Source organism: Hemicordylus capensis, chromosome 14, assembly GCF_027244095.1.
Source record: "Hemicordylus capensis ecotype Gifberg chromosome 14, rHemCap1.1.pri, whole genome shotgun sequence".
Taxonomy (NCBI): Eukaryota; Metazoa; Chordata; class Lepidosauria; order Squamata; family Cordylidae; genus Hemicordylus; species Hemicordylus capensis.
Genome location: NC_069670.1, coordinates 10,740,836 through 10,766,336, shown reverse-complemented (window position 1 = coordinate 10,766,336; position 25,501 = coordinate 10,740,836). Strand labels below are relative to the sequence as shown.

Below are 25,501 nucleotides of genomic sequence, written 5' to 3'. Positions count from 1 at the left end.
ATCTGCTTTGCAGGCAGAAGGCCCCGGGCTCACTCCCTGGTGGCATCTCCAGGGAGGACTGGGAAAGACCTCTGAGCCTGAAACCCTGCAGAGCCACTGCCAGTCAGTGTAGACAAGACTGAGCTAGCTGGACCAAGCGTCTGACTCAGTAGAAGGCAGCTTTATTGGTACCTGTGTACTTCTGAGTAAAAAATAAATAAATCCACCTGGCTCTCCCCACCCCGCCCCTCAAATAAAACAGAGAAAGGAGGAGGAATGGAAAAGGCAAAAAGAGCAAGGGCTGACATATCTAGGTCCCGTTTTGATGGGGGATGAGAGCTAAGGAGCTTCTGCCTCCTAAAGAGCCAAGGACCACTTTTCGCCAAGAAGTGCACAAAGCGGTTTGTACAGCAGAAGGAATGAGAAGCGGGTTTGCCATCCCAAAAGGGGCACGCCCTTTTAGAAGATTTTTCTTTTCAAAAACACAAGGCAGACCCCAGCAAAAGCCACCATGCAGGCTGCTGGGCTGGGCTGAATAGGGACAGTTGCTCTCCCCCAATCAGTATCTGAGGATTTCCACCAGTTTCAAAGGTGCCTCTTTGCCCAGTTAACATGAGTGGTTCACAAACCATGGCCCCGAGAGAGCCTGAAGAGGGTTTCCTGTCTGCAAGGCACTCAGGTTCCCAAATGAAGCACATAGGTGAGGCTGACCAGTCGCTGGAAGGGATGCCATGCTGAGCGGAATAGGAGCCTCTCTTTGGGCAAATGAGTATGTAGTCTTTTGAGCTGCACAGAACACTTGGTCATTCAGGACTGGAAGTAGCAAATGTTTGATAGGTTGCTTAGCCTAAGAATATAAGAACAGTCCTGCTGGATCAGGCCCAAGGAAGCCCATCTGTCCAGCATCCTACTTCCCACAGTGGCTCATCAGATCCCTCTGGGGAACCCACAAGCAGGAAATGAAGGCATGCCCCCTCTCCTGCTGTTGCAATTGATATTTTGAGGCATCTTGCCTCTGAGGTTGGAGGTGGCCCATAGCCCTGAGACCAGTAGCCATTGATAGACCTGCCCTCCATGAATTTGTCTAAGCCCTTTTTAAAGCCATCCAAGCTTGGAAGCCATCATCACCACATCCTGCGGCAGAGAATTCTATGGATTAATCATGCACAGGGTGAAAAGGGGCTTCCTTTTGTCGGTCCTAAATTTCCTGGCATTATTCCGTTTCATGGGATGGTGTTGTGAGAGGGGGAGAAAAACCTCTTTCTCCACACCATTTTACACCAAACGCCTGACTGCAGGAGTTAGCAAATATGCCAGTATTTATGGGCAGATTACTGTGCATGTGTGTGTGTGTGCACACTCCTCAGGCTGCCACCCTCACCCTTTGCAATGTGCCACAGGCACTGAGGCCAGATTTGCACCTGGTGCCCACTGGAAGGGAGGTGGGGCTGGCAGGAGGACGGAGTGGGCAGAGCATTGATGTCAGACTTCCCAATGAAAGGGAGCTGCTGACATGGTGGTACTGCAGCTCCCAGCGCTCGTACCACTCCCTGCATGGGGGTGTGTGTAGGCCCACAACTCCTCCCTGGGCGACTCCCGCCCCTCCTAGCGGCTTCCCTCTTGGCTTCTCTTGGTGACAGAGTCCCCCACCCCACCCAGTGGCCACTGCCCCTTCCAGTCCGGAGAAGCAGCTTGCCTGTCAGAGGAGCCCAGCTGGGGGGAGTGTGTCCCTCCCACCCCTCCTGCCGCAGAGATGGTTCGGTCCCAGCCTTGAGTGGTCTGCTGGAGCATCCTCAAGGTACCGATCTATTGAATTAGGCTCCAGCCTGGAAGAGGTGAGGAGGCACCCGTGGGGAGTCACCCAAGGGTGTGTGTGTGGTGGGAAGCAGGCAGGCAGGCAGGTGGTGCTGTGGGAAAGACTCTCTTCCAGGGCCACCCAGGGCGGCTGGGAGCCAGATCATCTGCACGCCCAAAGCTGAAGCCCACCTTCTCCTCCATCCCTTCCTTTCCACCAGGAAGCCTCGGAAAAGGTGAGTAGGGGGTTTGAAATCCCCTCTGTGGGGAGCCCCAGGGGCCAGGCTGTGGATGCAATCCTTTGTATGTTTGGCAAGTGGAGGCTCTTCAGGGCAGGGACCTAAAGGATAACAAGGGCAGACAAAAGGAGTGTGGGGGGGGGGGGGCAAGAGGAAATCTTTATTCCCTGGTTTGGTACAAATGTTGGCTTGTGGGGGGAGCACGTAGGGATTTGGGAAGGACTTCACAGCACAGCTCCCCCCACCAGCTCGGACAGGGGAGGGGGGTGCCTAGAAATGTGTGCAATGGAAGGAACCAGAGGGGAGCATCCGTCCTGCCTTCTGGTCCCAGCCTTTGGGTTAATGCTCAATAATGCCTCCACCCTGCTCAATGGCTTTTCAGCCATGCTCCCCCCACCCCCCCGGCCATTATTTTATTTCTTTTTTGATCTGACAGAGAACAGAAAGGAGAAATTCAATTCTGATTGAAAGGGCTCCATGGCAGGGGGGAGCTGGTACTTATGGGGGGGGGGGGGGCTTTAAAGGGTGGAAATTGTGTGTGTGGATACCAGTTTCTTTGTCTAGAAAGAAAACCCCAGTGGAGGAAAATAAACCTCCATCACACAGAACCTTAAATCACCACAGGAAGATTGCATGCGGGCTGAGGCCTCAGAGGAGACATCTTCCATTGGGGGCATTGGGCTAGATTGGATAGGAGCCTCTAGAGAAGATGGTCTAAGGCAAGGCAAGGCAAAGGGTCTCCCGAAATTCCTGTTGGCTTGACAACCAACCCACCAACCCACCCACCTCCTGTTGCTAGGAAGAAAGGAAACATTTCCATGTGCCAGGCAGGATCTTGCGGCCCCTCTGGTTTGCAGACGGTGGACCTGAGGCAGGTGGCTGGTTTTATTCTTCTTCATCTAGTAGCATTATGCGTAGCCTTGCAGGGAAACCATGCCCCGAGACCTGGGAGCTTCAGAGTCACCGTAGCACTCGAGTGCTGGACAAAGCCCAGCCTGTCTGACTTCGTGTAGTGGCTGTGAGGACACACGCTGAGGGCAGGGGAGTAGCCAGGTACCCTGAGCTCCCTGGAGGAAGGGCCATCACCCCAAGCCAAGGCTCCATGCAAGAGTGCAGACCTGGCGTCTAAATCTACACGGGATGCAGCACCTCCATGAACAGAGCAGGGATGACTTCTGAGCACAAACAGAGGTGCTTGGAAGCACAGACCCTCCAGGAAGCCTGTCTGCCCTACAGCTGCAGTAATAAGCGGAGAGCACACAGGGGTGTGTGGGGTGAAGCCTAGGGCAGGGTGAGGGAAAGGGGCTCCCTTACCTGGGCCCAGGATATCTGAAGCTGCCTTCCTGAGTCAGACGGCTGGTCTATCCCATGCAGCACAGGCAGGACACTGACAGGCGGCAGCTCCCCAGGGTCACGAGCAGAGCTGTTTCCCAGCCCTACAGGGAAATGCTACTGCCAGAGATCCATTCCTCCTCAGTAGGATGCCGCCTCCAGGGACCGAGCTGGGACTGCAGCAGGCTGGGCTGGTGCTGGGTGCCTTGGCCGGGCTCAGCCGGCAGGCCTCTTGGGGGCGTGGCTCGCTGGTGCAGCAGTTCTCCTCCTGGTCCTGTGCTGCCCTCCGCCAGGCAGGACCCGGCCCCAGAAGGCCGCAGTGATTCAGCCCAGAGGGGAGCGTCTCTTGGGGAGGCTCAGGCTGCTGCCCCCGACGAGGAGCCTCGCGCTCTGGCTGGCCTCCCCAGCCCGGCCTTGGGGCTCCCAAGTCTCCTTCTGGGTCTTCTCCTTCCTCCCTGCGAGGGAGGCCACCACCTTCCCTCCGCAGAAGCCTGGCCCGGGCCTTGCTAGACTGTCCTTCCTGTGGACCTTTCCCTACCAGGGACTTGGGTAGCAAATTGGCAGCTGCTCTGAGCCGCGCAGAAGGCCAAGCTGCCCCCCAGGTGGGGGTGCGCCCCAGTGATTCCAGCTCTTTTCCCCAAGGGGGCTTCAGCTCTTGGGCAGCTGCTTGGAGGGAGGCAGAAGCGGGAGGGAGGCACCTGGGGAAGGCCGAAGACCGGCTCCCTCCTCAGGCCCAGCTGCCCCCCAGGATGGGGGGGGGGAGGCCCCAGTGATTTCAGCCCTTTCCCCCCAGTAGTGATTCCAGCTCCTTCCCCACCAGGGACTTCAGCTCTTGGGCAGCTGTTTTGAGGGAGGCTCCTGGGAGGGGGGGGAAGGCCAAAGGCCAGCTCCCTCCTCAGGCCACCTCCAGTGATTTCTGCTCTTTGGCCTCCAGCCTGGCCTCCCCTCCTGCAGGCCTCCAAGAGCCACCAGCTGGCCTCATCCAGGGGCCCTTCCAGCCTTCCTTGGCACCTTCAAGCAGCTTCCTGGCCTCATCCAGGGGCCCTTCCAGCCTTCCTTGGCACCTTCAAGCAGCTTCCTGGCCTCATCCAGGGGCCCTTCCAGCCTTCCTTGGCACCTTCAAGCAGCTTCCTGGCCTCATCCAGGGGCCCTTCAAGCAGCTTCCTGGCCTCATCCAGGGGCCCTTCCAGCCTTCCTTGGCACCTTCAAGCAGCTTCCTCTCAGTGGTGGTGATGGTGGCCCTTTTCCTCCAGTAGTGACTTCAGCTCTTTGGAGGCAGAAGCAGGAGGGAGGCTTGGGGTGGAGGAGGCCCCACTGATTTCAGCCCTTTCCCCCCAGTAGTGATTTCAGCTCTTTCCCCACCAGGGACTTCTGCCCCGCTCAAAGCAGCTGCCAAAGAGCTGAGGTGGGAGGGAGGCTCCTGGGGAAGGCCGAAGACCGGCTCCCTCCTCAGGCCCAGCTGCCCCCCAGAATGGGGGTTGGAGGCCCCAGTGATTTCAGCCCTTTCCCTCCAGTAGTGATTTCAGCTCTTTGGCCTCCAGCGATTCCAGCTCCTTCCCCACCAGGGACTTCAGCTCTTGGGCAGCTGTTCTGAGGGAGGCCAAAGGCCAGCTCCCTCCTCAGGCCACCTCCAGTGATTTCCGCTCTTTGGCCTCCAGCCTGGCCTCCCCTCCTGCAGGCCTCCAGGAGCCACTAGCTGGCCTCATCCAGGGGCCCTTTCAGCCTTCCTTGGCACCTTCAAGCAGCTTCCTCTCAGCAGTGGTAGTGATTTCAGCTCCTTCCCCACCAGGGACTTCAGCTCTTTGGAGGCAGAAGCGGGAGGGAGGCTCCTGGGGAAGGCCGAAGACCGGCTCCCTCCTCAGGCCAAGCTGCCCCCCAGGATGGGGGTGGGGTGGGGTTTAGAGGCCCCAGTGATTTCAGCCCTTTCCCTCCAGTAGTGATTTCAGCTCTTTTCCCAAAAGGGGCTTCAGCTCTTGGGCAGCTGTTCTGAGGGAGGCCAAAGGCCAGCTCCCTCCTCAGGCCACCTCCAGTGATTTCAGCTCTTTGGCCTCCAGCCTGGTCCCCCCTCCAGCCTCTCTCCTGCAGGCCTCCAAGAGCCACCAGCTGGCCTCATCCAGGGGCCCTTCCAGCCTTCCTTGGCACCTTCAAGCAGCTTCCTGGCCTCATCCAGGGGCCCTTCCAGCCTTCCTTGGCACCTTCAAGCAGCTTCCTGGCCTCATCCAGGGGCCCTTCCAGCCTTCCTTGGCACCTTCAAGCAGCTTCCTCTCAGCAGTGGTAGTGATTTCAGCTCCTCCGGTAGTGATTTCAGCTCCTTCCCCACCAGGGACTTCAGCTCTTTGGAGGCAGAAGCGGGAGGGAGGCTCCTGGGGAAGGCCGAAGACCGGCTCCCTCCTCAGGCCAAGCTGCCCCCCAGAATGATGGGGTGGTGGTGGTTGGAGGCCCCAGTGATTTCAGCCCTTTTCCTCCAGTAGTGACTTCAGCTCTTTGGCCTCCAGCCTGGCCTCCCCTCCTGCAGGCCTCCAAGAGCCACCAGCTGGCCCCATCCAGGGGCCCTTCCAGCCTTCCTTGGCACCTTCAAGCAGCTTCCTCTCAGTGGTGGTGATGGTGGCCCTTTTCCTCCAGTAGTGACTTCAGCTCTTTGGAGGCAGAAGCAGGAGGGAGGCTTGGGGTGGAGGAGGCCCCACTGATTTCAGCCCTTTCCCCCCAGTAGTGATTTCAGCTCTTTCCCCACCAGGGACTTCTGCCCCGCTCAAAGCAGCTGCCAAAGAGCTGAGGTGGGAGGGAGGCTCCTGGGGAAGGCCGAAGACCGGCTCCCTCCTCAGGCCCAGCTGCCCCCCAGAATGGGGGTTGGAGGCCCCAGTGATTTCAGCCCTTTCCCTCCAGTAGTGATTTCAGCTCTTTGGCCTCCAGCGATTCCAGCTCCTTCCCCACCAGGGACTTCAGCTCTTGGGCAGCTGTTCTGAGGGAGGCCAAAGGCCAGCTCCCTCCTCAGGCCACCTCCAGTGATTTCCGCTCTTTGGCCTCCAGCCTGGCCTCCCCTCCTGCAGGCCTCCAGGAGCCACTAGCTGGCCTCATCCAGGGGCCCTTTCAGCCTTCCTTGGCACCTTCAAGCAGCTTCCTCTCAGCAGTGGTAGTGATTTCAGCTCCTCCAGTAGTGATTTCAGCTCCTTCCCCACCAGGGACTTCAGCTCTTTGGAGGCAGAAGCGGGAGGGAGGCTCCTGGGGAAGGCCGAAGACCGGCTCCCTCCTCAGGCCAAGCTGCCCCCCAGGATGGGGGTGGGGTGGGGTTTAGAGGCCCCAGTGATTTCAGCCCTTTCCCTCCAGTAGTGATTTCAGCTCTTTTCCCAAAAGGGGCTTCAGCTCTTGGGCAGCTGTTCTGAGGGAGGCCAAAGGCCAGCTCCCTCCTCAGGCCACCTCCAGTGATTTCAGCTCTTTGGCCTCCAGCCTGGTCCCCCCTCCAGCCTCTCTCCTGCAGGCCTCCAAGAGCCACCAGCTGGCCTCATCCAGGGGCCCTTCCAGCCTTCCTTGGCACCTTCAAGCAGCTTCCTGGCCTCATCCAGGGGCCCTTCCAGCCTTCCTTGGCACCTTCAAGCAGCTTCCTGGCCTCATCCAGGGGCCCTTCCAGCCTTCCTTGGCACCTTCAAGCAGCTTCCTCTCAGCAGTGGTAGTGATTTCAGCTCCTCCAGTAGTGATTTCAGCTCCTTCCCCACCAGGGACTTCAGCTCTTTGGAGGCAGAAGCGGGAGGGAGGCTCCTGGGGAAGGCCGAAGACCGGCTCCCTCCTCAGGCCAAGCTGCCCCCCAGGATGGGGGTGGGGTGGGGTTTAGAGGCCCCAGTGATTTCAGCCCTTTCCCTCCAGTAGTGATTTCAGCTCTTTTCCCAAAAGGGACTTCAGCTCTTGGGCAGCTGTTCTGAGGGAGGCCAAAGGCCAGCTCCCTCCTCAGGCCACCTCCAGTGATTTCAGCTCTTTGGCCTCCAGCCTGGTCCCCCCTCCAGCCTCTCTCCTGCAGGCCTCCAAGAGCCACCAGCTGGCCTCATCCAGGGGCCCTTCCAGCCTTCCTTGGCACCTTCAAGCAGCTTCCTGGCCTCATCCAGGGGCCCTTCCAGCCTTCCTTGGCACCTTCAAGCAGCTTCCTGGCCTCATCCAGGGGCCCTTCCAGCCTTCCTTGGCACCTTCAAGCAGCTTCCTCTCAGCAGTGGTAGTGATTTCAGCTCCTCCGGTAGTGATTTCAGCTCCTTCCCCACCAGGGACTTCAGCTCTTTGGAGGCAGAAGCGGGAGGGAGGCTCCTGGGGAAGGCCGAAGACCGGCTCCCTCCTCAGGCCAAGCTGCCCCCCAGAATGATGGGGTGGTGGTGGTTGGAGGCCCCAGTGATTTCAGCCCTTTTCCTCCAGTAGTGACTTCAGCTCTTTGGCCTCCAGCCTGGCCTCCCTTCCTGCAGGCCTCCAAGAGCCACCAGCTGGCCCCATCCAGGGGCCCTTCCAGCCTTCCTTGGCACCTTCAAGCAGCTTCCTCTCAGTGGTGGTGATGGTGGCCCTTTTCCTCCAGTAGTGACTTCAGCTCTTTGGAGGCAGAAGCAGGAGGGAGGCTTGGGGTGGAGGAGGCCCCACTGATTTCAGCCCTTTCCCCCCAGTAGTGATTTCAGCTCTTTCCCCACCAGGGACTTCTGCCCTGCTCAAAGCAGCTGCCAAAGAGCTGAGGTGGGAGGGAGGCTCCTGGGGAAGGCCGAAGACCGGCTCCCTCCTCAGGCCCAGCTGCCCCCCAGAATGGGGGTTGGAGGCCCCAGTGATTTCAGCCCTTTCCCTCCAGTAGTGATTTCAGCTCTTTGGCCTCCAGCGATTCCAGCTCCTTCCCCACCAGGGACTTCAGCTCTTGGGCAGCTGTTCTGAGGGAGGCCAAAGGCCAGCTCCCTCCTCAGGCCACCTCCAGTGATTTCCGCTCTTTGGCCTCCAGCCTGGCCTCCCCTCCTGCAGGCCTCCAGGAGCCACTAGCTGGCCTCATCCAGGGGCCCTTTCAGCCTTCCTTGGCACCTTCAAGCAGCTTCCTCTCAGCAGTGGTAGTGATTTCAGCTCCTCCAGTAGTGATTTCAGCTCCTTCCCCACCAGGGACTTCAGCTCTTTGGAGGCAGAAGCGGGAGGGAGGCTCCTGGGGAAGGCCGAAGACCGGCTCCCTCCTCAGGCCAAGCTGCCCCCCAGGATGGGGGTGGGGTGGGGTTTAGAGGCCCCAGTGATTTCAGCCCTTTCCCTCCAGTAGTGATTTCAGCTCTTTTCCCAAAAGGGGCTTCAGCTCTTGGGCAGCTGTTCTGAGGGAGGCCAAAGGCCAGCTCCCTCCTCAGGCCACCTCCAGTGATTTCAGCTCTTTGGCCTCCAGCCTGGTCCCCCCTCCAGCCTCTCTCCTGCAGGCCTCCAAGAGCCACCAGCTGGCCTCATCCAGGGGCCCTTCCAGCCTTCCTTGGCACCTTCAAGCAGCTTCCTGGCCTCATCCAGGGGCCCTTCCAGCCTTCCTTGGCACCTTCAAGCAGCTTCCTGGCCTCATCCAGGGGCCCTTCCAGCCTTCCTTGGCACCTTCAAGCAGCTTCCTGGCCTCATCCAGGGGCCCTTCCAGCCTTCCTTGGCACCTTCAAGCAGCTTCCTCTCAGCAGTGGTAGTGATTTCAGCTCCTCCGGTAGTGATTTCAGCTCCTTCCCCACCAGGGACTTCAGCTCTTTGGAGGCAGAAGCGGGAGGGAGGCTCCTGGGGAAGGCCGAAGACCGGCTCCCTCCTCAGGCCAAGCTGCCCCCCAGAATGATGGGGTGGTGGTGGTTGGAGGCCCCAGTGATTTCAGCCCTTTTCCTCCAGTAGTGACTTCAGCTCTTTGGCCTCCAGCCTGGCCTCCCTTCCTGCAGGCCTCCAAGAGCCACCAGCTGGCCCCATCCAGGGGCCCTTCCAGCCTTCCTTGGCACCTTCAAGCAGCTTCCTCTCAGTGGTGGTGATGGTGGCCCTTTTCCTCCAGTAGTGACTTCAGCTCTTTGGAGGCAGAAGCAGGAGGGAGGCTTGGGGTGGAGGAGGCCCCACTGATTTCAGCCCTTTCCCCCCAGTAGTGATTTCAGCTCTTTCCCCACCAGGGACTTCTGCCCTGCTCAAAGCAGCTGCCAAAGAGCTGAGGTGGGAGGGAGGCTCCTGGGGAAGGCCGAAGACCGGCTCCCTCCTCAGGCCAAGCTGCCCCCCAGGATGGGGGTTGGAGGCCCCAGTGATTCCAGCTCTTTTCCCCAAGGGGGCTTCAGCTCTTGGGCAGCTGCTTGGAGGGAGGCAGGAGCGGGAGGGAGGCTCCTGGGGAAGGCCAAAGGCCAGCTCCCTCCTCAGGCCAAGCTGCCCCCCAGAATGGGGGGGGGGGGTTGGAGGCCCCAGTGATTTCAGCCCTTTCCCTCCAGTGGTGATTTCAGCTCTTTGGCCTCCAGCGATTCCAGCTCCTTCCCCACCAGGGACTTCAGCTCTTGGGCAGCTGTTTTGAGGGAGGCTCCTGGCGGGGGGAAGGCCAAAGGCCAGCTCCCTCCTCAGGCCACCTCCAGTGATTTCAGCTCTTTGGCCTCCAGCCTGGCCTCCCCTCCTGCAGGCCTCCAAGAGCCACCAGCTGGCCTCATCCAGGGGCCCTTCCAGCCTTCCTTGGCACCTTCAAGCGGCTTCCTGGCCTCATCCAGGGGCCCTTCCAGCCTTCCTTGGCACCTTCAAGCGGCTTCCTCTCAGTGGTGGTGATGGTGGCCTTTTCCTCCAGTAGTGACTTCAGCTCTTTGGAGGCAGAAGTGGGAGGGAGGCTTGGGGTGGAGGAGGCCCCACTGATTTCAGCTCTTTCCCCACCAGGGACTTCTGCCCTGCTCAAAGCAGCTGCCAAAGAGCTGAGGTGGGAGGGAGGCTCCTAGGGAAGGCCGAAGAGCGGCTCCCTCCTCAGGCCAAGCTGCCCCCCAGGATGGGGGTTGGAGGCCCCAGTGATTTCAGCCCTTTCCCTCCAGTAGTGATTTCAGCTCTTTTCCCAAAAGGGGCTTCAGCTCTTGGGCAGCTGTTTTGAGGGAGGCCAAAGGCCAGCTCCCTCCTCAGGCCACCTCCAGTGATTTCCGCTCTTTGGCCTCCAGCCTGGTCCCCCCTCCAGCCTCTCTCCTGCAGGCCTCCAAGAGCCACCAGCTGGCCTCATCCAGGGGCCCTTCCAGCCTTCCTTGGCACCTTCAAGCAGCTTCCTGGCCTCATCCAGGGGCCCTTCCAGCCTTCCTTGGCACCTTCAAGCGGCTTCCTCTCAGTGGTGGTGATGGTGGCCTTTTCCTCCAGTAGTGACTTCAGCTCTTTGGAGGCAGAAGCGGGAGGGAGGCTTGGGGTGGAGGAGGCCCCACTGATTTCAGCCCTTTCCCCACCAGGGACTTCTGCCCCGCTCAAAGCAGCTGCCAAAGAGCTGAGGTGGGAGGGAGGCTCCTGGGGAAGGCCGAAGACCGGCTCCCTCCTCAGGCCCAGCTGCCCCCCAGGATGGGGGTTGGAGGCCCCAGTGATTTCAGCCCTTTCCCTCCAGTAGTGATTTCAGCTCTTTGGCCTCCAGCGATTCCAGCTCCTTCCCCACCAGGGACTTCAGCTCTTGGGCAGCTGTTTTGAGGGAGGCCAAAGGCCAGCTCCCTCCTCAGGCCACCTCCAGTGATTTCCGCTCTTTGGCCTCCAGCCTGGTCCCCCCTCCAGCCTCTCTCCTGCAGGCCTCCAAGAGCCACCAGCTGGCCTCATCCAGGGGCCCTTCCAGCCTTCCTTGGCACCTTCAAGCAGCTTCCTGGCCTCATCCAGGGGCCCTTCCAGCCTTCCTTGGCACCTTCAAGCGGCTTCCTCTCAGTGGTGGTGATGGTGGCCTTTTCCTCCAGTAGTGACTTCAGCTCTTTGGAGGCAGAAGCGGGAGGGAGGCTTGGGGTGGAGGAGGCCCCACTGATTTCAGCCCTTTCCCCACCAGGGACTTCTGCCCCGCTCAAAGCAGCTGCCAAAGAGCTGAGGTGGGAGGGAGGCTCCTGGGGAAGGCCGAAGACCGGCTCCCTCCTCAGGCCCAGCTGCCCCCCAGGATGGGGGTTGGAGGCCCCAGTGATTTCAGCCCTTTCCCTCCAGTAGTGATTTCAGCTCTTTGGCCTCCAGCGATTCCAGCTCCTTCCCCACCAGGGACTTCAGCTCTTGGGCAGCTGTTTTGAGGGAGGCCAAAGGCCAGCTCCCTCCTCAGGCCACCTCCAGTGATTTCCGCTCTTTGGCCTCCAGCCTGGTCCCCCCTCCAGCCTCTCTCCTGCAGGCCTCCAAGAGCCACCAGCTGGCCTCATCCAGGGGCCCTTCCAGCCTTCCTTGGCACCTTCAAGCAGCTTCCTGGCCTCATCCAGGGGCCCTTCCAGCCTTCCTTGGCACCTTCAAGCGGCTTCCTCTCAGTGGTGGTGATGGTGGCCTTTTCCTCCAGTAGTGACTTCAGCTCTTTGGAGGCAGAAGCGGGAGGGAGGCTTGGGGTGGAGGAGGCCCCACTGATTTCAGCCCTTTCCCCACCAGGGACTTCTGCCCCGCTCAAAGCAGCTGCCAAAGAGCTGAGGTGGGAGGGAGGCTCCTGGGGAAGGCCGAAGACCGGCTCCCTCCTCAGGCCCAGCTGCCCCCCAGGATGGGGGTTGGAGGCCCCAGTGATTTCAGCCCTTTCCCTCCAGTAGTGATTTCAGCTCTTTGGCCTCCAGCGATTCCAGCTCCTTCCCCACCAGGGACTTCAGCTCTTGGGCAGCTGTTCTGAGGGAGGCCAAAGGCCAGCTCCCTCCTCAGGCCACCTCCAGTGATTTCCGCTCTTTGGCCTCCAGCCTGGTCCCCCCTCCAGCCTCTCTCCTGCAGGCCTCCAAGAGCCACCAGCTGGCCTCATCCAGGGGCCCTTCCAGCCTTCCTTGGCACCTTCAAGCAGCTTCCTGGCCTCATCCAGGGGCCCTTCCAGCCTTCCTTGGCACCTTCAAGCGGCTTCCTCTCAGTGGTGGTGATGGTGGCCTTTTCCTCCAGTAGTGACTTCAGCTCTTTGGAGGCAGAAGCGGGAGGGAGGCTTGGGGTGGAGGAGGCCCCACTGATTTCAGCCCTTTCCCCACCAGGGACTTCTGCCCCGCTCAAAGCAGCTGCCAAAGAGCTGAGGTGGGAGGGAGGCTCCTGGGGAAGGCCGAAGACCGGCTCCCTCCTCAGGCCCAGCTGCCCCCCAGGATGGGGGTTGGAGGCCCCAGTGATTTCAGCCCTTTCCCTCCAGTAGTGATTTCAGCTCTTTGGCCTCCAGCGATTCCAGCTCCTTCCCCACCAGGGACTTCAGCTCTTGGGCAGCTGTTCTGAGGGAGGCCAAAGGCCAGCTCCCTCCTCAGGCCACCTCCAGTGATTTCCGCTCTTTGGCCTCCAGCCTGGCCTCCCCTCCAGCCTCTCTCCTGCAGGCCTCCAAGTAGAGCCACCAGCTGGCCTCATCCAGGGGCCCTTCCAGCCTTCCTTGGCACCTTCAAGCGGCTTCCTCTCGGCGGTGGCGGCTGCTGCTGCTCCCTTCTCCAGGCGGTCTCCCTGCTGAGGTGCCTGGCAGGGCCCTTTTATACTGCTCCCTCAGACCCCTCGGCCCAATCCTTGCCCAGCAGCTGCCCAGGCCTGTGCCCCATTGGCCTCCCACCTTGGCCAATGCCGGGCCCCGGACTGTTGCCCTTCAGCCAATCCAGGAGGCCACTACCAAGAGCTGCTGCCCTCCCTCCCTCCCTCCCTGCTGGTGAACCCAACAGCTGGCTGCCCTTCCAGGCACCAGCCTCTTCTGCGCCCCCCCCTCCGGCCTCTCCCCACAAGAGCAGGCTTTGGGCCCCCAAGCTTCGGGGCCGCCTGGCTGGCCAGTGCCTGAGCTTTGCGCCAGCAAGGGAGCAGCCCGGGGGCCACTGGGCCCTTTGAGGGCTTCTTGCCCTTGAGGGGGCCCCTTGGAGCCTGGAGCCGGCACTGGGGGCGACTCAGGGGTGGACGGGGGCTCCTCTGTCCGGGTTATCCCCGTCCGCATGGGCAACTGGCACTGCCTCTCCCCTGCCCACCAGGCCCCATTGGGAGGCTGGCCCAGCTGCTTCCAGCCCCTCTTCCGCCCCCCAGCTCTGGTTGGTGGACCCACTCTGACTGAGGACACAAAAGGCCACTGTGTCAGGGGATGATGGGAGCTGTAGTCCAACACCTGGGGGAATCCCTGCCAGCCTTTCCCTTCCAGGGGAGAAAAGCAGGCCTAGCAGTTCTCCCCATCAGTCCCTGCAGAGAGCTCCAGCCCCCTGAGAAAATCCACCCGTTTTCCCAGGATCCATGTGGCTGAAGCTCACAGCACAGCAAGGAGGGCATCCTCTGGTTTGTCCCAGCATATCCAGAGATAGACTGACTCTGAACAGGGAGGCTCCATGGAGGATTGTGGCAAACAGCTGCCAAGGGACCCATCCTGCCCCCAGGGATCTGCATCATCCTGTTTGGGCCGGTTTCCTCCCAAGCCAGGGCCAGGAGGGGGCTGGAGCTGGGTTTTGACTGGCGTTTTACTTCTTGGCCCCACCAGAGAATCCAAATGAAGGGCGAGACTCCCGTCAACAGCACCATGAGCATTGGGCAGGCCCGGAAGATGGTGGAGCAGCTCAAGATCGAAGCCAGCATGTGTCGGATAAAGGTGGGGCAGGGAGGGCAGGAAGCAATTGGGGGGTGTGTGTGGGTGCAGAGGGATAGAGGGAGCTGCCTCCTCCTGAGTCAGGCCCTTGGTCCCTGCAGCTCAGGATTCTCTGCACTGACTGGCAGCAGCTCTCCAAGGTGTCAGGTGGGATTCTCTCGCAGTCCTCCCTGGAGAGGTCGCCAGGGAGTGGGCCTGGGGCCTTCTGCATGCCAGGCAGGGGCTCTGCCAGGACCCCCCGCCCAACTGCTGTGGAGTCAGAGCGGCTCTTCCGGCTGCCCTCAATGCCTCCCCTCTCTTCCCCTGCAGGTCTCCAAGGCCGCCGCTGACCTGATGACCTACTGCGACGCCCATGCCTCCGAGGACCCCCTCATCACCCCCGTGCCCACCTCCGAAAACCCCTTCCGAGAGAAGAAGTTCTTCTGCGCCCTGCTCTAAGCGACACCTGCCCCCCCTCCACCCCCTGGGCCCGGCGGGCAGGTGGGCTGCTCCCCTCCCCTCTCCCCTGCCGACACGCGCCGGGGTGTGGGGGCGGGCTGAGAGGGGCCCACGGTGCTTCTGCCTCGAGCGGGGGGGGGGGGGGGGGCGGGCCCTCCAGGGCCACTTCTTCCAGCACCCCAGCCCCCTCGGCTGCAGAGCCAGAGGGGAGGCCTCCACCCACCACTGCAGCAGGGGGCGATGGGCGCTGTAGTCCAGCCACAGCCGGAGAGGCTCAGGTTAGCCAGCCCTGCTCTACTCCACCTGGAGAGCGAGAGGAGAGCAGGCGTGGAGGCCGAGAGGCCCGGCTGGGGCTGGCTTTGCCCCATCCCTCTCTCCTCCTCCGCCACCCACCCAGGTGTGGCTCCTGGTCTGAGGCCGCACTCCCCCCCCGCCCCCCACCGCACAAGTCTGGCCAGGGGAAGAGGGTTCCGGGTTCCCCATCTGCACTGCCCAGCTGGTTTCCTCCCACTCCCGTCCACACTGTATCAAGAGAGCACACCAAGTAATAAATTGAGCCGGTGTCACTAAGCTGTGTCCGCATTACAGGGCTGGAAGGTTGCCGGGGGGGGGAAGGAAGACGTCCTGTTAGGCGGCCTCCGTGTCCAGGCCTTCCCAGACCCCACACAGCACTCCTGCCCCAGGAAAGCGCCTCCTTTTTGAGCCTGCCCTCCTCCGAGACCCAAGCAGAGGAGGGACCCAGAAGCCAGATTTCACCCACGCCGGCTTGGGTGAGCAGCTGAGGGCGGTGCAGGTGATGCCTTGCTTTCAGGGCTTAGGAACAGAGGAAGCTGCTTCCTACTGAGTCAGGCCCTGGATCCATCCAGCTCAGGCTTGCCTGCACTGACTGGCAGCGGCTTCTCCAAGGTTCCAGGGCAGGGTCTTTCCCAGCCCTCCCTGGAGATGCTGCTGCCAGGGATTGAACTGGGGACCTCCTCCTGCAGGCCACGCAGAGTCTCTCCCATCCCCAAAGGGTGGCATCCCTGGGGGGAGGGGGGTCTCCCATGCAGGCACTGACCAAGACCTGCTTTAGCTTCAGCAAGGCGCCTGCCTCGTGGGCCCTTAGACAGACCAGGCTCTGGGACGGCAAAACCCAGGCGCCACGTTTTGCAAAGCCGCGGCTCACCCAAAACCTGGAGCCCGATTCATGAGAACGCTGCCGGTTCAGAGGGCCTGCTTCTGCGCCCTCGAAAAGGGCAACCAGGCAGCTTTGGGGTCACCAGCAGCAGACTCAATGCCGTTCACGCCAGCGTGCAGGGAAGGACCCGGGAGTTGGCAGCCACTGGATCCTGGGGGCATGGCCCTCCTGACGCCACCCTGGGCATAAAACACAAGCCTCTCCGGAGGGACCCAACACCATCGTAAAACAAGTCGGCATTTTTTATTGCTGTTACTGGCCACCGTGAGAACGGAAAGACACGGACATGCACAGGAGGCGAGAACCGCACTGGGCCTGCGGGGGTGAGGGAGACCCCGCCAGGGAAGTGAGGGGCGTCCCCTCTCAATACAAACGAGGCAGGGACAGGAAAGCTCACGTGGGAAGGCGCAGGCCGGTTTGTGACGAGAAGTGCTGCTCTCTCTCCCGTTGGCCCTGAGAATCTGTTCTTCTTCCAGGTGGAACCAGGCTTTGAGTCCTGATGGAGGTCCCAAAACAAAACACAAGGCCTGGGGCAGGGCGGGCTGGGGAGGCCTCCAGGAATCTCAGGGGCAGTGCTTCTGGGGCTGAACGCCGCCTCCAGGCCTGGCAAGGGCTTGAAGAAGGGCAGAGTTACTGGCCATCAGCCCAGAGCTTGGGGCATTTGGCAAATGCCGGGGTTCGAGCTGGCTGGAGGCCTCCCACGAGCTCAGGGGAAGGACAGGCAGCGAAAAAGGACACAGCGAAAGAGGACGGTGTCTTCGAGGGCCGGCTCCAGACCCCAAGGGCAGGCCGCTGCTGGCTGGGCTCCTAGAGGAGGTGAAAGGGGCTCCCAGCCTGGCAGGAGGGAAGAGGCCACCTCTCCCCGCCCCTCACCCAGGCGAGGGCGGAGGGGGCGGCAGAGAGGGACCCCTGGGCGCAGAAGCAGGCAAGCGGAGTGTGGGGTGTCCACCGCCCTCGAGAGAGAGAGCGCGCCAACGCCTCGGACCTGTGGGGCTGCTGCTTCTCCCCGGGGGTAGCGAGGCAGAGAGATGCTGGCCAAAGCTGCAGCAAGGGCCGCTGCGGCCAAGTTGGGACCCGGGAAGAGGGGGGGGGCCTCGTGGCAGTGAGATCACAAGGGGCGGTGGGGGGGCAGGGAAAGGCCGCAGATCTCTGCACGGGGGAAGCGCCGCGGGTGGAGTGCTCTTGGCTGGCCTGGGGGAGGGCACCACTGACCGCCTCCGCCGACTGGCCCGTGGACGGCATGTGGCCCAGCGGGGCGGCGGCAGCAGGACCCACTGGCCTCTTCCAGGCTCTGCTCCGGCACCAGCCTCAGAAGAGCCGGATGATGGACTTGCGCGATTTCCCCACTCCGACCCACTTCACTGCAAAGCAAGGAGGAAGGGCGGCCAGAGGTCACTCGGGGCGGCCGGGCAGGCTCCGAGAACCGCAACGGGCCGTGGCCGGAATGCCCCTGGCGGCCGGACTCACCTGGCACCCCCAGGTAATCCTCTATGAAGCGGACGTAGGCCTGGGCCTGGGGGGGCAAGTCGCCAAAGCTGCGGGCCTCCTCCGTGCTGCACCGCCAGCCGGGCAGCGTCTTGTACTCCACGGCCACCTTGTTCAGGAGCTCCTGGTTGGCTGTGGAGGGGAGGAGAAGCCGCCGTCACTGCGGATGCGGGTACCTCTGAGGCCAGCTGTGCCTGCCCAAGGACACCTCTCCCCGCCGTTCCTCCTGTTCTCTGCACTCCGTCCATCTAGTCGAGCATCTGATGAGCCCACAAAAGCAGGCCAGGCCTGCCTGGCCGCAGGCCTGGCACCACACCTTGTGGCGGTCAGTTCCACAAACCCATCACACACTGCATGACAAAGAGTTCCTCTCGGCCCGTATTTCTTTTGCATTCCGGTCTGTGTTTCCTGGACCCTTCAGGAATGCAGCAGGCGATTCCTCCCTCGGACTCTCTGCCCGCAGCCTCACCTGGGAAATATGGGATGCGCTTCTCATCCAGCTGGTACTCCACGCCCACTTTGATCTCCTCGAAGGTGTCCAGAATATCCAACTTGGTCACAGCCAGGCTATGGGGCAGCAGACGAGAGAGGGGAGGTTAGAGGGCGGGCAACAGCCCATCGGATGAGGTCACGGTGCAGGTGCAAAGTCTGGTCCCATGGACCTTCTCAACCCCAGATCTGGAGGAGTCCAGGACGAGCTTCTCTCCAGCTAGAGCAGAGCGTGCATTGGATCCCCCCCCCCGGCCTCCCTCTGTCCTGGCACTCCCACCCCTGCCAGAGTTCCTTTCAGCAGACACCGAGGAGCCCCAGAGCAGCCTTGCCGGATCAGGCCCGAGGAGGCCTCTCTAGCCCAGCCCCCGGCTGCCCCCAGTGGCTCAGCAGATGCCCCGGGAAGCCCCGTGTCTCCGGCTGAGCCCTCGCCTTCTCATGTGCAGGACAGAATTTTCTAAGAGGAGAATTACGAGAGACCAGCAAAGACACTCTACACAAAGACTGGCCCTGGGGGGGGGGCGGGGGCCTTGGCACTCTGGCGGGAGGTCAAAGGCTGGCCGCCTTCAAGGAGCCAAGCGTCCCAAGGAAAGGGCACCTTCTCTTGGCTGGTCCGTGGGGGTCCGTGGTCCAGAGCAGGAGTCCACTTCAGCCCGCCGGCTGCTGTTGGATCACAACTCCCATCATCCCTGGCTACTGACCCCCGCGGCTCGGAGGGGTGTCTGGGCAACTGGGGAGGGGGGCGGGGTGGGGCGGGGCGGGGAGGCAGGCTTACGCGCTGAATCCATTGATCATGTGGGCATATTTCACCAGGACCAGATCCAGCCAGCCACAGCGGCGCTTCCGGCCCGTGGTGACGCCAAACTCGCGGCCCCGTGACTGCAGAAGCTCTCCGGTCTCCTGCGAGGTGACAGAAAAGCCAAGCTGCTCAAGGAAGAAACTGCTGGGGGGGGCGGCGCGGGGACTTTTTCACACACACACACACACACACACACACACACACACACACACACACACCCTGGGCACTTTTGTCAAATTGCAACCAGGCCGGGAACTGGGAGTGGCTTTTCTGTCTATCGCAGGCGGCTCCGCAGATCAAGGGCAGAACAGAGCGAGGCGCAGAGAGCGGGCAGGGAAACCCGTGCGCCGGATCTGCCTTCTGAAGGGAAGGGTGGAGTCAGGCATTTCCTGTGCCGGAGGGCAGCTGTTTCTGGCTTACATGGACCCAAGAAGGGAGTTGAGGCAGCCCCCAAGCAACCATCAAACATCTGGGCAGGGTGTGTGTGTGTGTATTTGCTTTGCCTTTTCTCAGGGTCCTCAAGTATTTTCACCTGCCTGGATTTAGGAACAGAGGAAGCCGCCTCCTACCCAGTCAGGCCCTTGGTCCAGGGCCTTCCCGACACTGGCTGGCAGCAGCTCGCAGAGGTTTCCGCCTCAGGAGTCTCTCCCAGCCCTGCCTGGAGCTGCTGCTGCTGCCAGGGAGGGAACCGGGGACCTTCTGCGGCCAAGCGCAGGCTCTGCCCCTGAGCTACGGCCCCCTCCCCCCAAAATCAAGAGGAATTTGGGAGGACTGTGCGGAGCTGCCCTATGCCACGCCAGACCACTGGCCCATCCCGCTCCGTGTCCAGCTGGCACACTCCAGTTCTCTTGGTACTTGGTGTGACAAGGTCCAAGAGGTCTACCAGCCGCATCTCCCCCGCTTGGTGTTTATCGATACAGCCCCCACCCTGCCCACCCTCATAGGAACATAGGAAGCGGCCATATACTGAGTCAGACCATGGGTCCATCTAGCTCAGGATTGTCTACCCAGACTGGCAGCAGCTTCTCCCAGGTTGCAGGCAGGCCTCTCTCTCAGCCCTATCTTGGAGATGCTGCCAGGGAGGGAACTGGGAACCTTCTGGCTCTTCCCAGAGCGGCTCCAGGGAATATCTGACAGTGCTGCTCACACTTCTCGTCTCCCTTTCATACGCAAGCAGGGTGGACCCTGCTTAGCTAAGGGGACAAGTCATGCTGGCTACCACCAGCCCAGCCGCTGCGCCCACCAGGAGGAGAACAGAGATCTGGGGAGGGGGCCCAGGATCCTGAGCAGAAGAGTCCCCACCCCACCCCTCCACCCGCAAGGGGATGGAGACTCACATTGTCTTGCTCAGTGGGGAAGGTCCCGACACCCACGCGGGTTGTGTAGGCCTTCACCACGCCGTAGACCTTGCCGATGTACTGGGGGGGGATGCCGAGGCCAGTGCACACGCCCCCCACGGTGCAGTTGGAGGACGTCACAAACGGGTAGGTCCCTGGAGGAGCGGGGAGAGAAAGATGGGGGGGGAGGCTGGGCAGGAGGTCTGGAAGCTGGCCGGGGGAGCCAGCGTGGGGGTGGGGGGTGGCTGGACGGGGGCTGGGTTCCAAGCCCTGCTCAGCCAGGAAGCTCCCTGGGCGAATCAGCACTGTGGGTGGGCAGTGGCCCCACTTCCCTGGGGCACAGCCTCTCTGAGGCGCTGCAGAGCCTCCCTTCCACTGAGCAGGGAGCTTGGAGCCAGCTTCCTCTTCTGCCCAGAACAGCATCCAGCCCCAGCCGGGTGCTGGAGTCTCCCCTGCGGCTCTTGTAGACGGAGCCCTTCGGAGCAGGGAACCACGTCCTTACTTCTGCTACGGAAGCTGCACTGAAAACCACTTTTGTTGGAAGGCAAGACACAAACATGGGTGACAACAGAATGACAGTGCATATCCTTCATTCAGGGCAGACCATCAGGATGTACTTGCGGTTCCCGGGTGTTTGAGGCCCTGGCCATCCCACAGATTTCTCCCAGCTCTGAACGCTCAACCTGGTCGGAGTCTGACGTGGGAGACCAGCAGACCCCTCGTCACCCTGGCTGCTATGATGGATACTTGCATACCACTTTCCAGCAGGGGATTACATAAAAGACGGTGAAGATAATTCCCTTTACCAAAAGGGCTGTCTAAAAAGAAAAGTAAGGCAGACCCTAGCAACAAACACTGGAAAAATACTGTGTGCTGGGACTGACCTGGGCTGGCTGATTTCCCCCTCCGGCTACAGAGAGTCACGACTTTGCAAGGGGCCTCTCAGCTCTGCTGGGCGGCAGGAGTCATCCTGCTGAGCTCTGGGGTGGGGTTAAGGACATCCCGGCTGGATCAGGCCCAAGGAGGCCCATCTAGTCCAGCATCCTGTTTCACACAGTGGCCCACCAGATGCCGCTTGAAGCCTACAGGCAGAGGGTGAGAGCATGCCCTCTCATCTCCTGCTGTGACTCCCCTGCCACTGGGACTCAGAGGCATCCTGCCTTGGAGGCTGGAGGTGGCCTGTAGCCTTCCAACTAGTAGCCATTGAAAGACCTCTCCTCCATGAAGTTGTCCAAACCCCTCTTCAAGCCATCCAGGTTGTTGGCTTTCACCACATCTTGTGGCAAAGAATTCCACAAGCGAATGATGCATCGTGTGAAAAAGTACTTCCGTTGGTTGGTCCTAGATTTCCTGGCAACCAATTTCATGGGATGACCCCCTGGTTCTAGTGTGATTCTCCACTTTCTCCACACCATGCATGATTTGACAGACCTCTATCATATCTCCCCAGGGTGAGATGGCGGCAGCCGATGAAGCTAAAAAGCCACAGGCGCAGATATCCAAGCGGGGGGGGGGGGGCTTCTTACCAAAATCAATATCCAGCAAAGCTGCGTTGGCCCCCTCCACCAGGATCTTCTTGGGAGGCCCATGCAAGGCTTGGTACATGAAGTAGACGCCATCCTTCACCAACGGGCGGATCTTCTCAGCATAGACCTGCCCACCAATAATATATATATATATATATAAACCAGACGCCTTTGGTCGTAACCCAGTGAAGGAGCGCAGTGCTTGGTTATTTAAAGGGAGAGGTGCTGGGCTCTGAGCCTAACACATCAGGCAGTCCCAACCAGTGAGAAATTCACAACTGAACGCACAAGTCCACGCACTCAGGACTGACAACCTTCCCGCCACCCCATTAGGAATTTTCCAGCCCTGAGGTACTCAAACTTGGGTCCCCAGGTGTGGCTGGAATACAACTCCCATCTTGCACAATGGTCAAAAGTGGGGGACGATGGGAGTTGTAGTGCAGCAACCTCTGGGGGCCCCAGCTCGAGAACCCCGGCTCTAGCCTTTAAGGCTGCAAAGGTCAGTCTCCCTGGCTCCATTCAGCCAACGTGCTGAGCCGTGGTTACGGAAGAGGTCTGAGCTAGCCAAGCATGGTTTGCGATCAGAAAGGAAAGGAAGCACCAGAGCCTGAAACAAGGCAAGTGGTCTTAGGAGAGGAGAGCTGGTCTTGTGGGAGCAAGCATGACTTGTCCCCAAAGCTAAGCAGGGTCTGCCCTGGTTGCATCTGAATGGGAGACTTGATGTGTGAGCACTGCAAGAGATTCCCCTCTGGGGATGGAGCCGCTCTGGGGGAAGGGCAGAAGGGTCCAACGTCCCTCCCTGGCTTCTACAAGAGAGGGCTGAGAGAGATTCCCGCCTGCAACTTTGGAGAAGCCACTGCCAGTCTCGGTAGACAATCCTGAGCTAGATGGACCCATGGTCTGACTCAGTATATGGCAGTTTTCTATGTTCCTATGCTAAGCGGGAGCGGGGACCAGAGCTCCACCTCTGAGGCCCTGGGCCCTAAAGAAAAAGGAGTACTGGATGCAGAGAAGCAGCTCTCAACCAGGGTTGGCCTTGACGCTTGCAGGTTCAAACCATGGTTGGGTTCTGGTTAGCACAACGTCCAACTGAGCCAGGGTGGCCTAGCCTCACCCAGGCTGGACCACAACCAAAGGACTGAGGAGAAGCTGAAACGCCCCCGACCTGCCCAGCCAGTCAATCACCTTCAGCTGCTGCAGCTCAGCCTCCGTGTCGATGCTGAGGGCCGGATACGTCGCTTGGTAGTGCTGCGCCAAGGCCTTGAATCTGGGGGACAGAGGCACCGCTGCTGAGTCGCTGGCACTGGGACACCCCCCACAACACACACTTCCTCTGCAGGATCCTCGCCCCACTCTGCCCCTTCCCAGGCCCCCGAAGCTCCCCCTGTGTACCATCGGCTCCCCCAGCCACTCACTTCTTTGAGAACTCGTCAAAATCCGCCAGCAGGTCGCAGATCCGCAGGCCGGTTCGCGAGGCCTTGGAGGCGTAGACGGGGCCGATCCCCTTCTTGGTGGTGCCCAGGCTGCAAAAAGAGTGGCCGCAGAGAATACTTTCCACAGGAACTCTGGGCGTAGGGAGTGGGGGTAGGGACATCACCAGGACAAGTCGCCCCAGCAGCTTCCCCAGGAAGAAACAAGAGATCTGCCTCCTACTGAGTCAGGCCCTTGGTCCCTCCAGCTCAGGACTGTCTGCACTGTCTGGCAGCACCTCTCCAAGGGTTCAGGCGGGTGTCTTTCCCAGCCCCACCTGGAGATGCTGCCAGGGAGGGAACACAGGAGCTCCTGCGTGCCAAGCAAATGCTTTCACGGAGCTGCAGCACATCAGTGCTCACGTTCATTCATTCGTTCATTTAATTTATATACCGCCCAACTCGGAAGGATCTGTTTGTTTATTTATTTTATTTTATTTCAATGTATTTGTGTACCACCCAGAATGCAGGTCTCTGGGCCGTTTACAACAAAACCATAAAAAGAAGTGAAAAGGTGAAAACACTGCAACAACTTAAAATGCTGAAACTATTAAAACTCTAGTGGCGTTGAAGGTTCAAGGATGTCCGCCTCTCATCCGAATGCAGACCAGCATGGACCCCGCTTGGCAAAGGGGACCATTCACCATTCTTGCCACCACAAGACCAGCTCTTCGCCCCAAGGAAGGGCTTTTAGAAAGCCCGTCACTAAAAGCAAACGGCAAAGCTCAAAACTGAACTCACAGGCGGCCCACACTCCCCAAAGTCCCTGACGGGTCTATTTTCTGAGTCGCACTTTTCTTCCTGCTTGTGGGATCTGGTTCCCCGACAGTACCTCACTTCTGTGCTGCTTTGCACTGCACAGAAGGGGAAGCATTGGGCGGCCTGGAGGAGGAAGTGCTCCGAATGCCACTCTCACGGCCGGGAAGGAAACCAGCCGTCTCCTGGCTGGGGGCTTCCCCGAGGCATCTGGTGGGCCGATGGGTTCCCAGCCTTCAGATGCTGCTGGGACCACCAATCCCAGCCTCCCCAGGCCCAACAGCCTGTCCTGCCCTAGACGGAGGGAAATCCGAGCAGCCCAGCCACACACACACACCCCACTTACTTCTTGCCAGCCTGTTGCTGCCTCTGCTGCTCCTGGATCCCGTCCACCGCCTGGTGGAAATTGAACACTGGCTCAGAGGAAAAGGGAGAGAAGCCCGGAGAGAGGTTAGCTGCCTTCTGCCTGCCCCCCTCAGCCCACCCGAGCCTGAGAACAAGGAGAGCAGGGCCTCACCGAGATGGGCCCGGTCCGAGATCACCGTCCGAGACTCCCAGCCTTCCAGTCCTGCGGAAGGAGAAAAACTCACTGCCAGGGACCCAGACCCTCTCACCGCTCATGGCACAGAAAGTGTGGGTGACTTACCTGGCCCCTTCTTCAGGTTCTTCTCAGCTTCCTCAAAAAGCCCAGGCAGGTGGATGACGACACCGTTCCCTGAGAGAGAGAGAGAGACAGACACAAAGGGCCCGGTGGTCAGCACCCAAATGCATCCACAGGAGGGTAGAGTGAAGGGGAGCATTGCTAGAGAAAGTGGCCTGGCTGCGTGGTCAAGAGCGTGGAGGGAACTGGAAGAGCCCCACCAGCCGAGCACCGTGGCGGAGCGAGGCTCTGAGCACGAAGAGAGAGCGCACGGCTGGCGGCCCAGAGGACGAGAGGCTCCTTCTCACCAATGAACGAGGTGGCGCTGTGGTTGATCACCCCGCTGGGCAAGAGGTGGAAATCGTACTCCACCGAATCGACCACGACCGTGTGGCCTGCGTTGTTGCCGCCCTGCAAAGAGAAGAGAGGAGGTAAATTCGGGCACCAGCAGCAGCAGGAAGAGCCCAGGCGGAGGAGCCCCGTTTCCTCAAGGAGGCCTGGAGCCCTTGGGGGGGCTCTGCCCCCTGAGCGAGGAGGGCGGCTGGGAAATCCAGCTGGATGCTGAAGGGCTGCAATGAATGGGCCGACAAAAGGAAGGCTTCTGAAGCAGCCGGAAAGCAAGAGAGACCCCGCTGCGCCTTCCCAGAGTGGTACAGCCCTCCCGCCTGGCCCCTCCTGTGACAGTTGCACCCATTCCTGGAATGGGACACCCCCCTCCGAGTGGTGCCACCCTCCCCTGGCAGCCCCCCATGGGCTGGCACAGCCCTTTCCCCCGAGTGGTACAGCCCTCCCCTGGCACCCCCCACGTGGTACAGCCCTCACCTGGCACCTGCAGACGAGGTCGGCGTCGAGGCTGAGCAGGTCGACCACTTTGCCTTTGCCCTCATCCCCCCACTGCGCCCCCAGCACCACCGTCACGCGGTTGCCGGGCGGGGTCGCGGGCGGCGAGGCCGCGGGGCCTGACCCGAGCCGGGCCCGCTTCCCCTGGGGGCCGTCGCCCCCGTTCAGCAAGCCGCCGCCTGAGTGCTGCTGTTCCGTCCCCGCCATGTGCTGAAGCAGCCGCGGCGCCCCAGCAGCAGCAGCAGCCCGCCCTCCTCCTCCCTAACATGGCGGCGCCCTCGGCAGCTTCGGCGCCAGCTCCCAAGATGGCGGGGAAAGGCCATTCCCGGCAAGGCCCGACATGGCGGCGCCCGAAGAGGCCTCAGCGCCAGCTGCCAAGATGGCGCCCCCCCTCCCCCAGCGAGCCCGGCAGGCGTCCCCAATATGTCGGCGCCAGCACCCAAAATGGCGGCGCGGAGGCCCGGCGACTGCGCCATGCGGCCAGCTGGCTGGGAAAGAACCAGAACGGCAAAGTCTCGCCGATTAGAAGCCCTTTCGGTCCTTGTAAAGACCGCAGGGGGCAAAT

The 25,501-nt window shown here is 61.0% G+C and overlaps 2 protein-coding genes across 4 annotated transcripts; one reads left to right on the top strand and one right to left on the bottom strand.

Annotated features, from left to right (window-relative positions):
* The first annotated feature begins 1,556 nt into the window (after positions 1 to 1,556).
* Positions 1,557 to 14,988, top strand: GNG3 (G protein subunit gamma 3). 3 transcript variants are annotated; one of them, XM_053278377.1, is made up of 3 exons: positions 1,557 to 1,777; positions 13,878 to 13,983; positions 14,290 to 14,988. In XM_053278377.1, the coding sequence occupies exons 2-3, from the start codon at positions 13,885 to 13,887 to the stop codon at positions 14,416 to 14,418; spliced, it is 228 nt and encodes a 75-aa protein (XP_053134352.1). In that variant the 5' UTR covers positions 1,557 to 1,777; positions 13,878 to 13,884; the 3' UTR covers positions 14,419 to 14,988. The 3 variants fall into 3 exon arrangements, with proteins under 3 accessions (XP_053134352.1, XP_053134351.1, XP_053134350.1); XM_053278376.1 differs by having other exon boundaries at positions 1,557 to 1,814; positions 13,876 to 13,983; XM_053278375.1 differs by lacking the exon at positions 1,557 to 1,777 and adding an exon at positions 1,785 to 2,009 and having other exon boundaries at positions 13,876 to 13,983.
* Positions 14,989 to 15,819: 831 nt separating this feature from the next.
* On the bottom strand, positions 15,820 to 25,271 carry LOC128337001 (adenylosuccinate synthetase isozyme 2-like). Its single transcript, XM_053277417.1, has 13 exons — positions 24,919 to 25,271; positions 24,405 to 24,507; positions 24,103 to 24,171; positions 23,974 to 24,024; positions 23,803 to 23,869; positions 22,647 to 22,754; positions 22,417 to 22,498; positions 21,232 to 21,358; positions 19,706 to 19,860; positions 18,345 to 18,469; positions 17,550 to 17,647; positions 17,063 to 17,212; positions 15,820 to 16,956 (listed from the first exon to the last, which is right to left on the bottom strand). The coding sequence occupies exons 1-13, from the start codon at positions 25,141 to 25,143 to the stop codon at positions 16,904 to 16,906; spliced, it is 1,413 nt and encodes a 470-aa protein (XP_053133392.1). The 5' UTR covers positions 25,144 to 25,271; the 3' UTR covers positions 15,820 to 16,903.
* Positions 25,272 to 25,501: the final 230 nt, after the last annotated feature.

Coding starts and splice junctions, on each gene's coding strand:
- GNG3 (XM_053278377.1), top strand. CDS start 13,885: ATGAAGGGCGAGACTCCCGTCAACAGCACCATGAGCATTGGGCAGGCC. Junction 13,984..14,289: donor CCAGCATGTGTCGGATAAAG/GTGGGGCAGGGA, acceptor CTTCCCCTGCAG/GTCTCCAAGGCCGCCGCTGA.
- LOC128337001 (XM_053277417.1), bottom strand. CDS start 25,143: ATGGCGGGGACGGAACAGCAGCACTCAGGCGGCGGCTTGCTGAACGGG. Junction 24,025..24,102: donor GAACCTGAAGAAGGGGCCAG/GTAAGTCACCCA, acceptor CTCCTTCCGCAG/GACTGGAAGGCTGGGAGTCT. Junction 22,499..22,646: donor TTTGACGAGTTCTCAAAGAA/GTGAGTGGCTGG, acceptor TCTGTCCCCCAG/ATTCAAGGCCTTGGCGCAGC.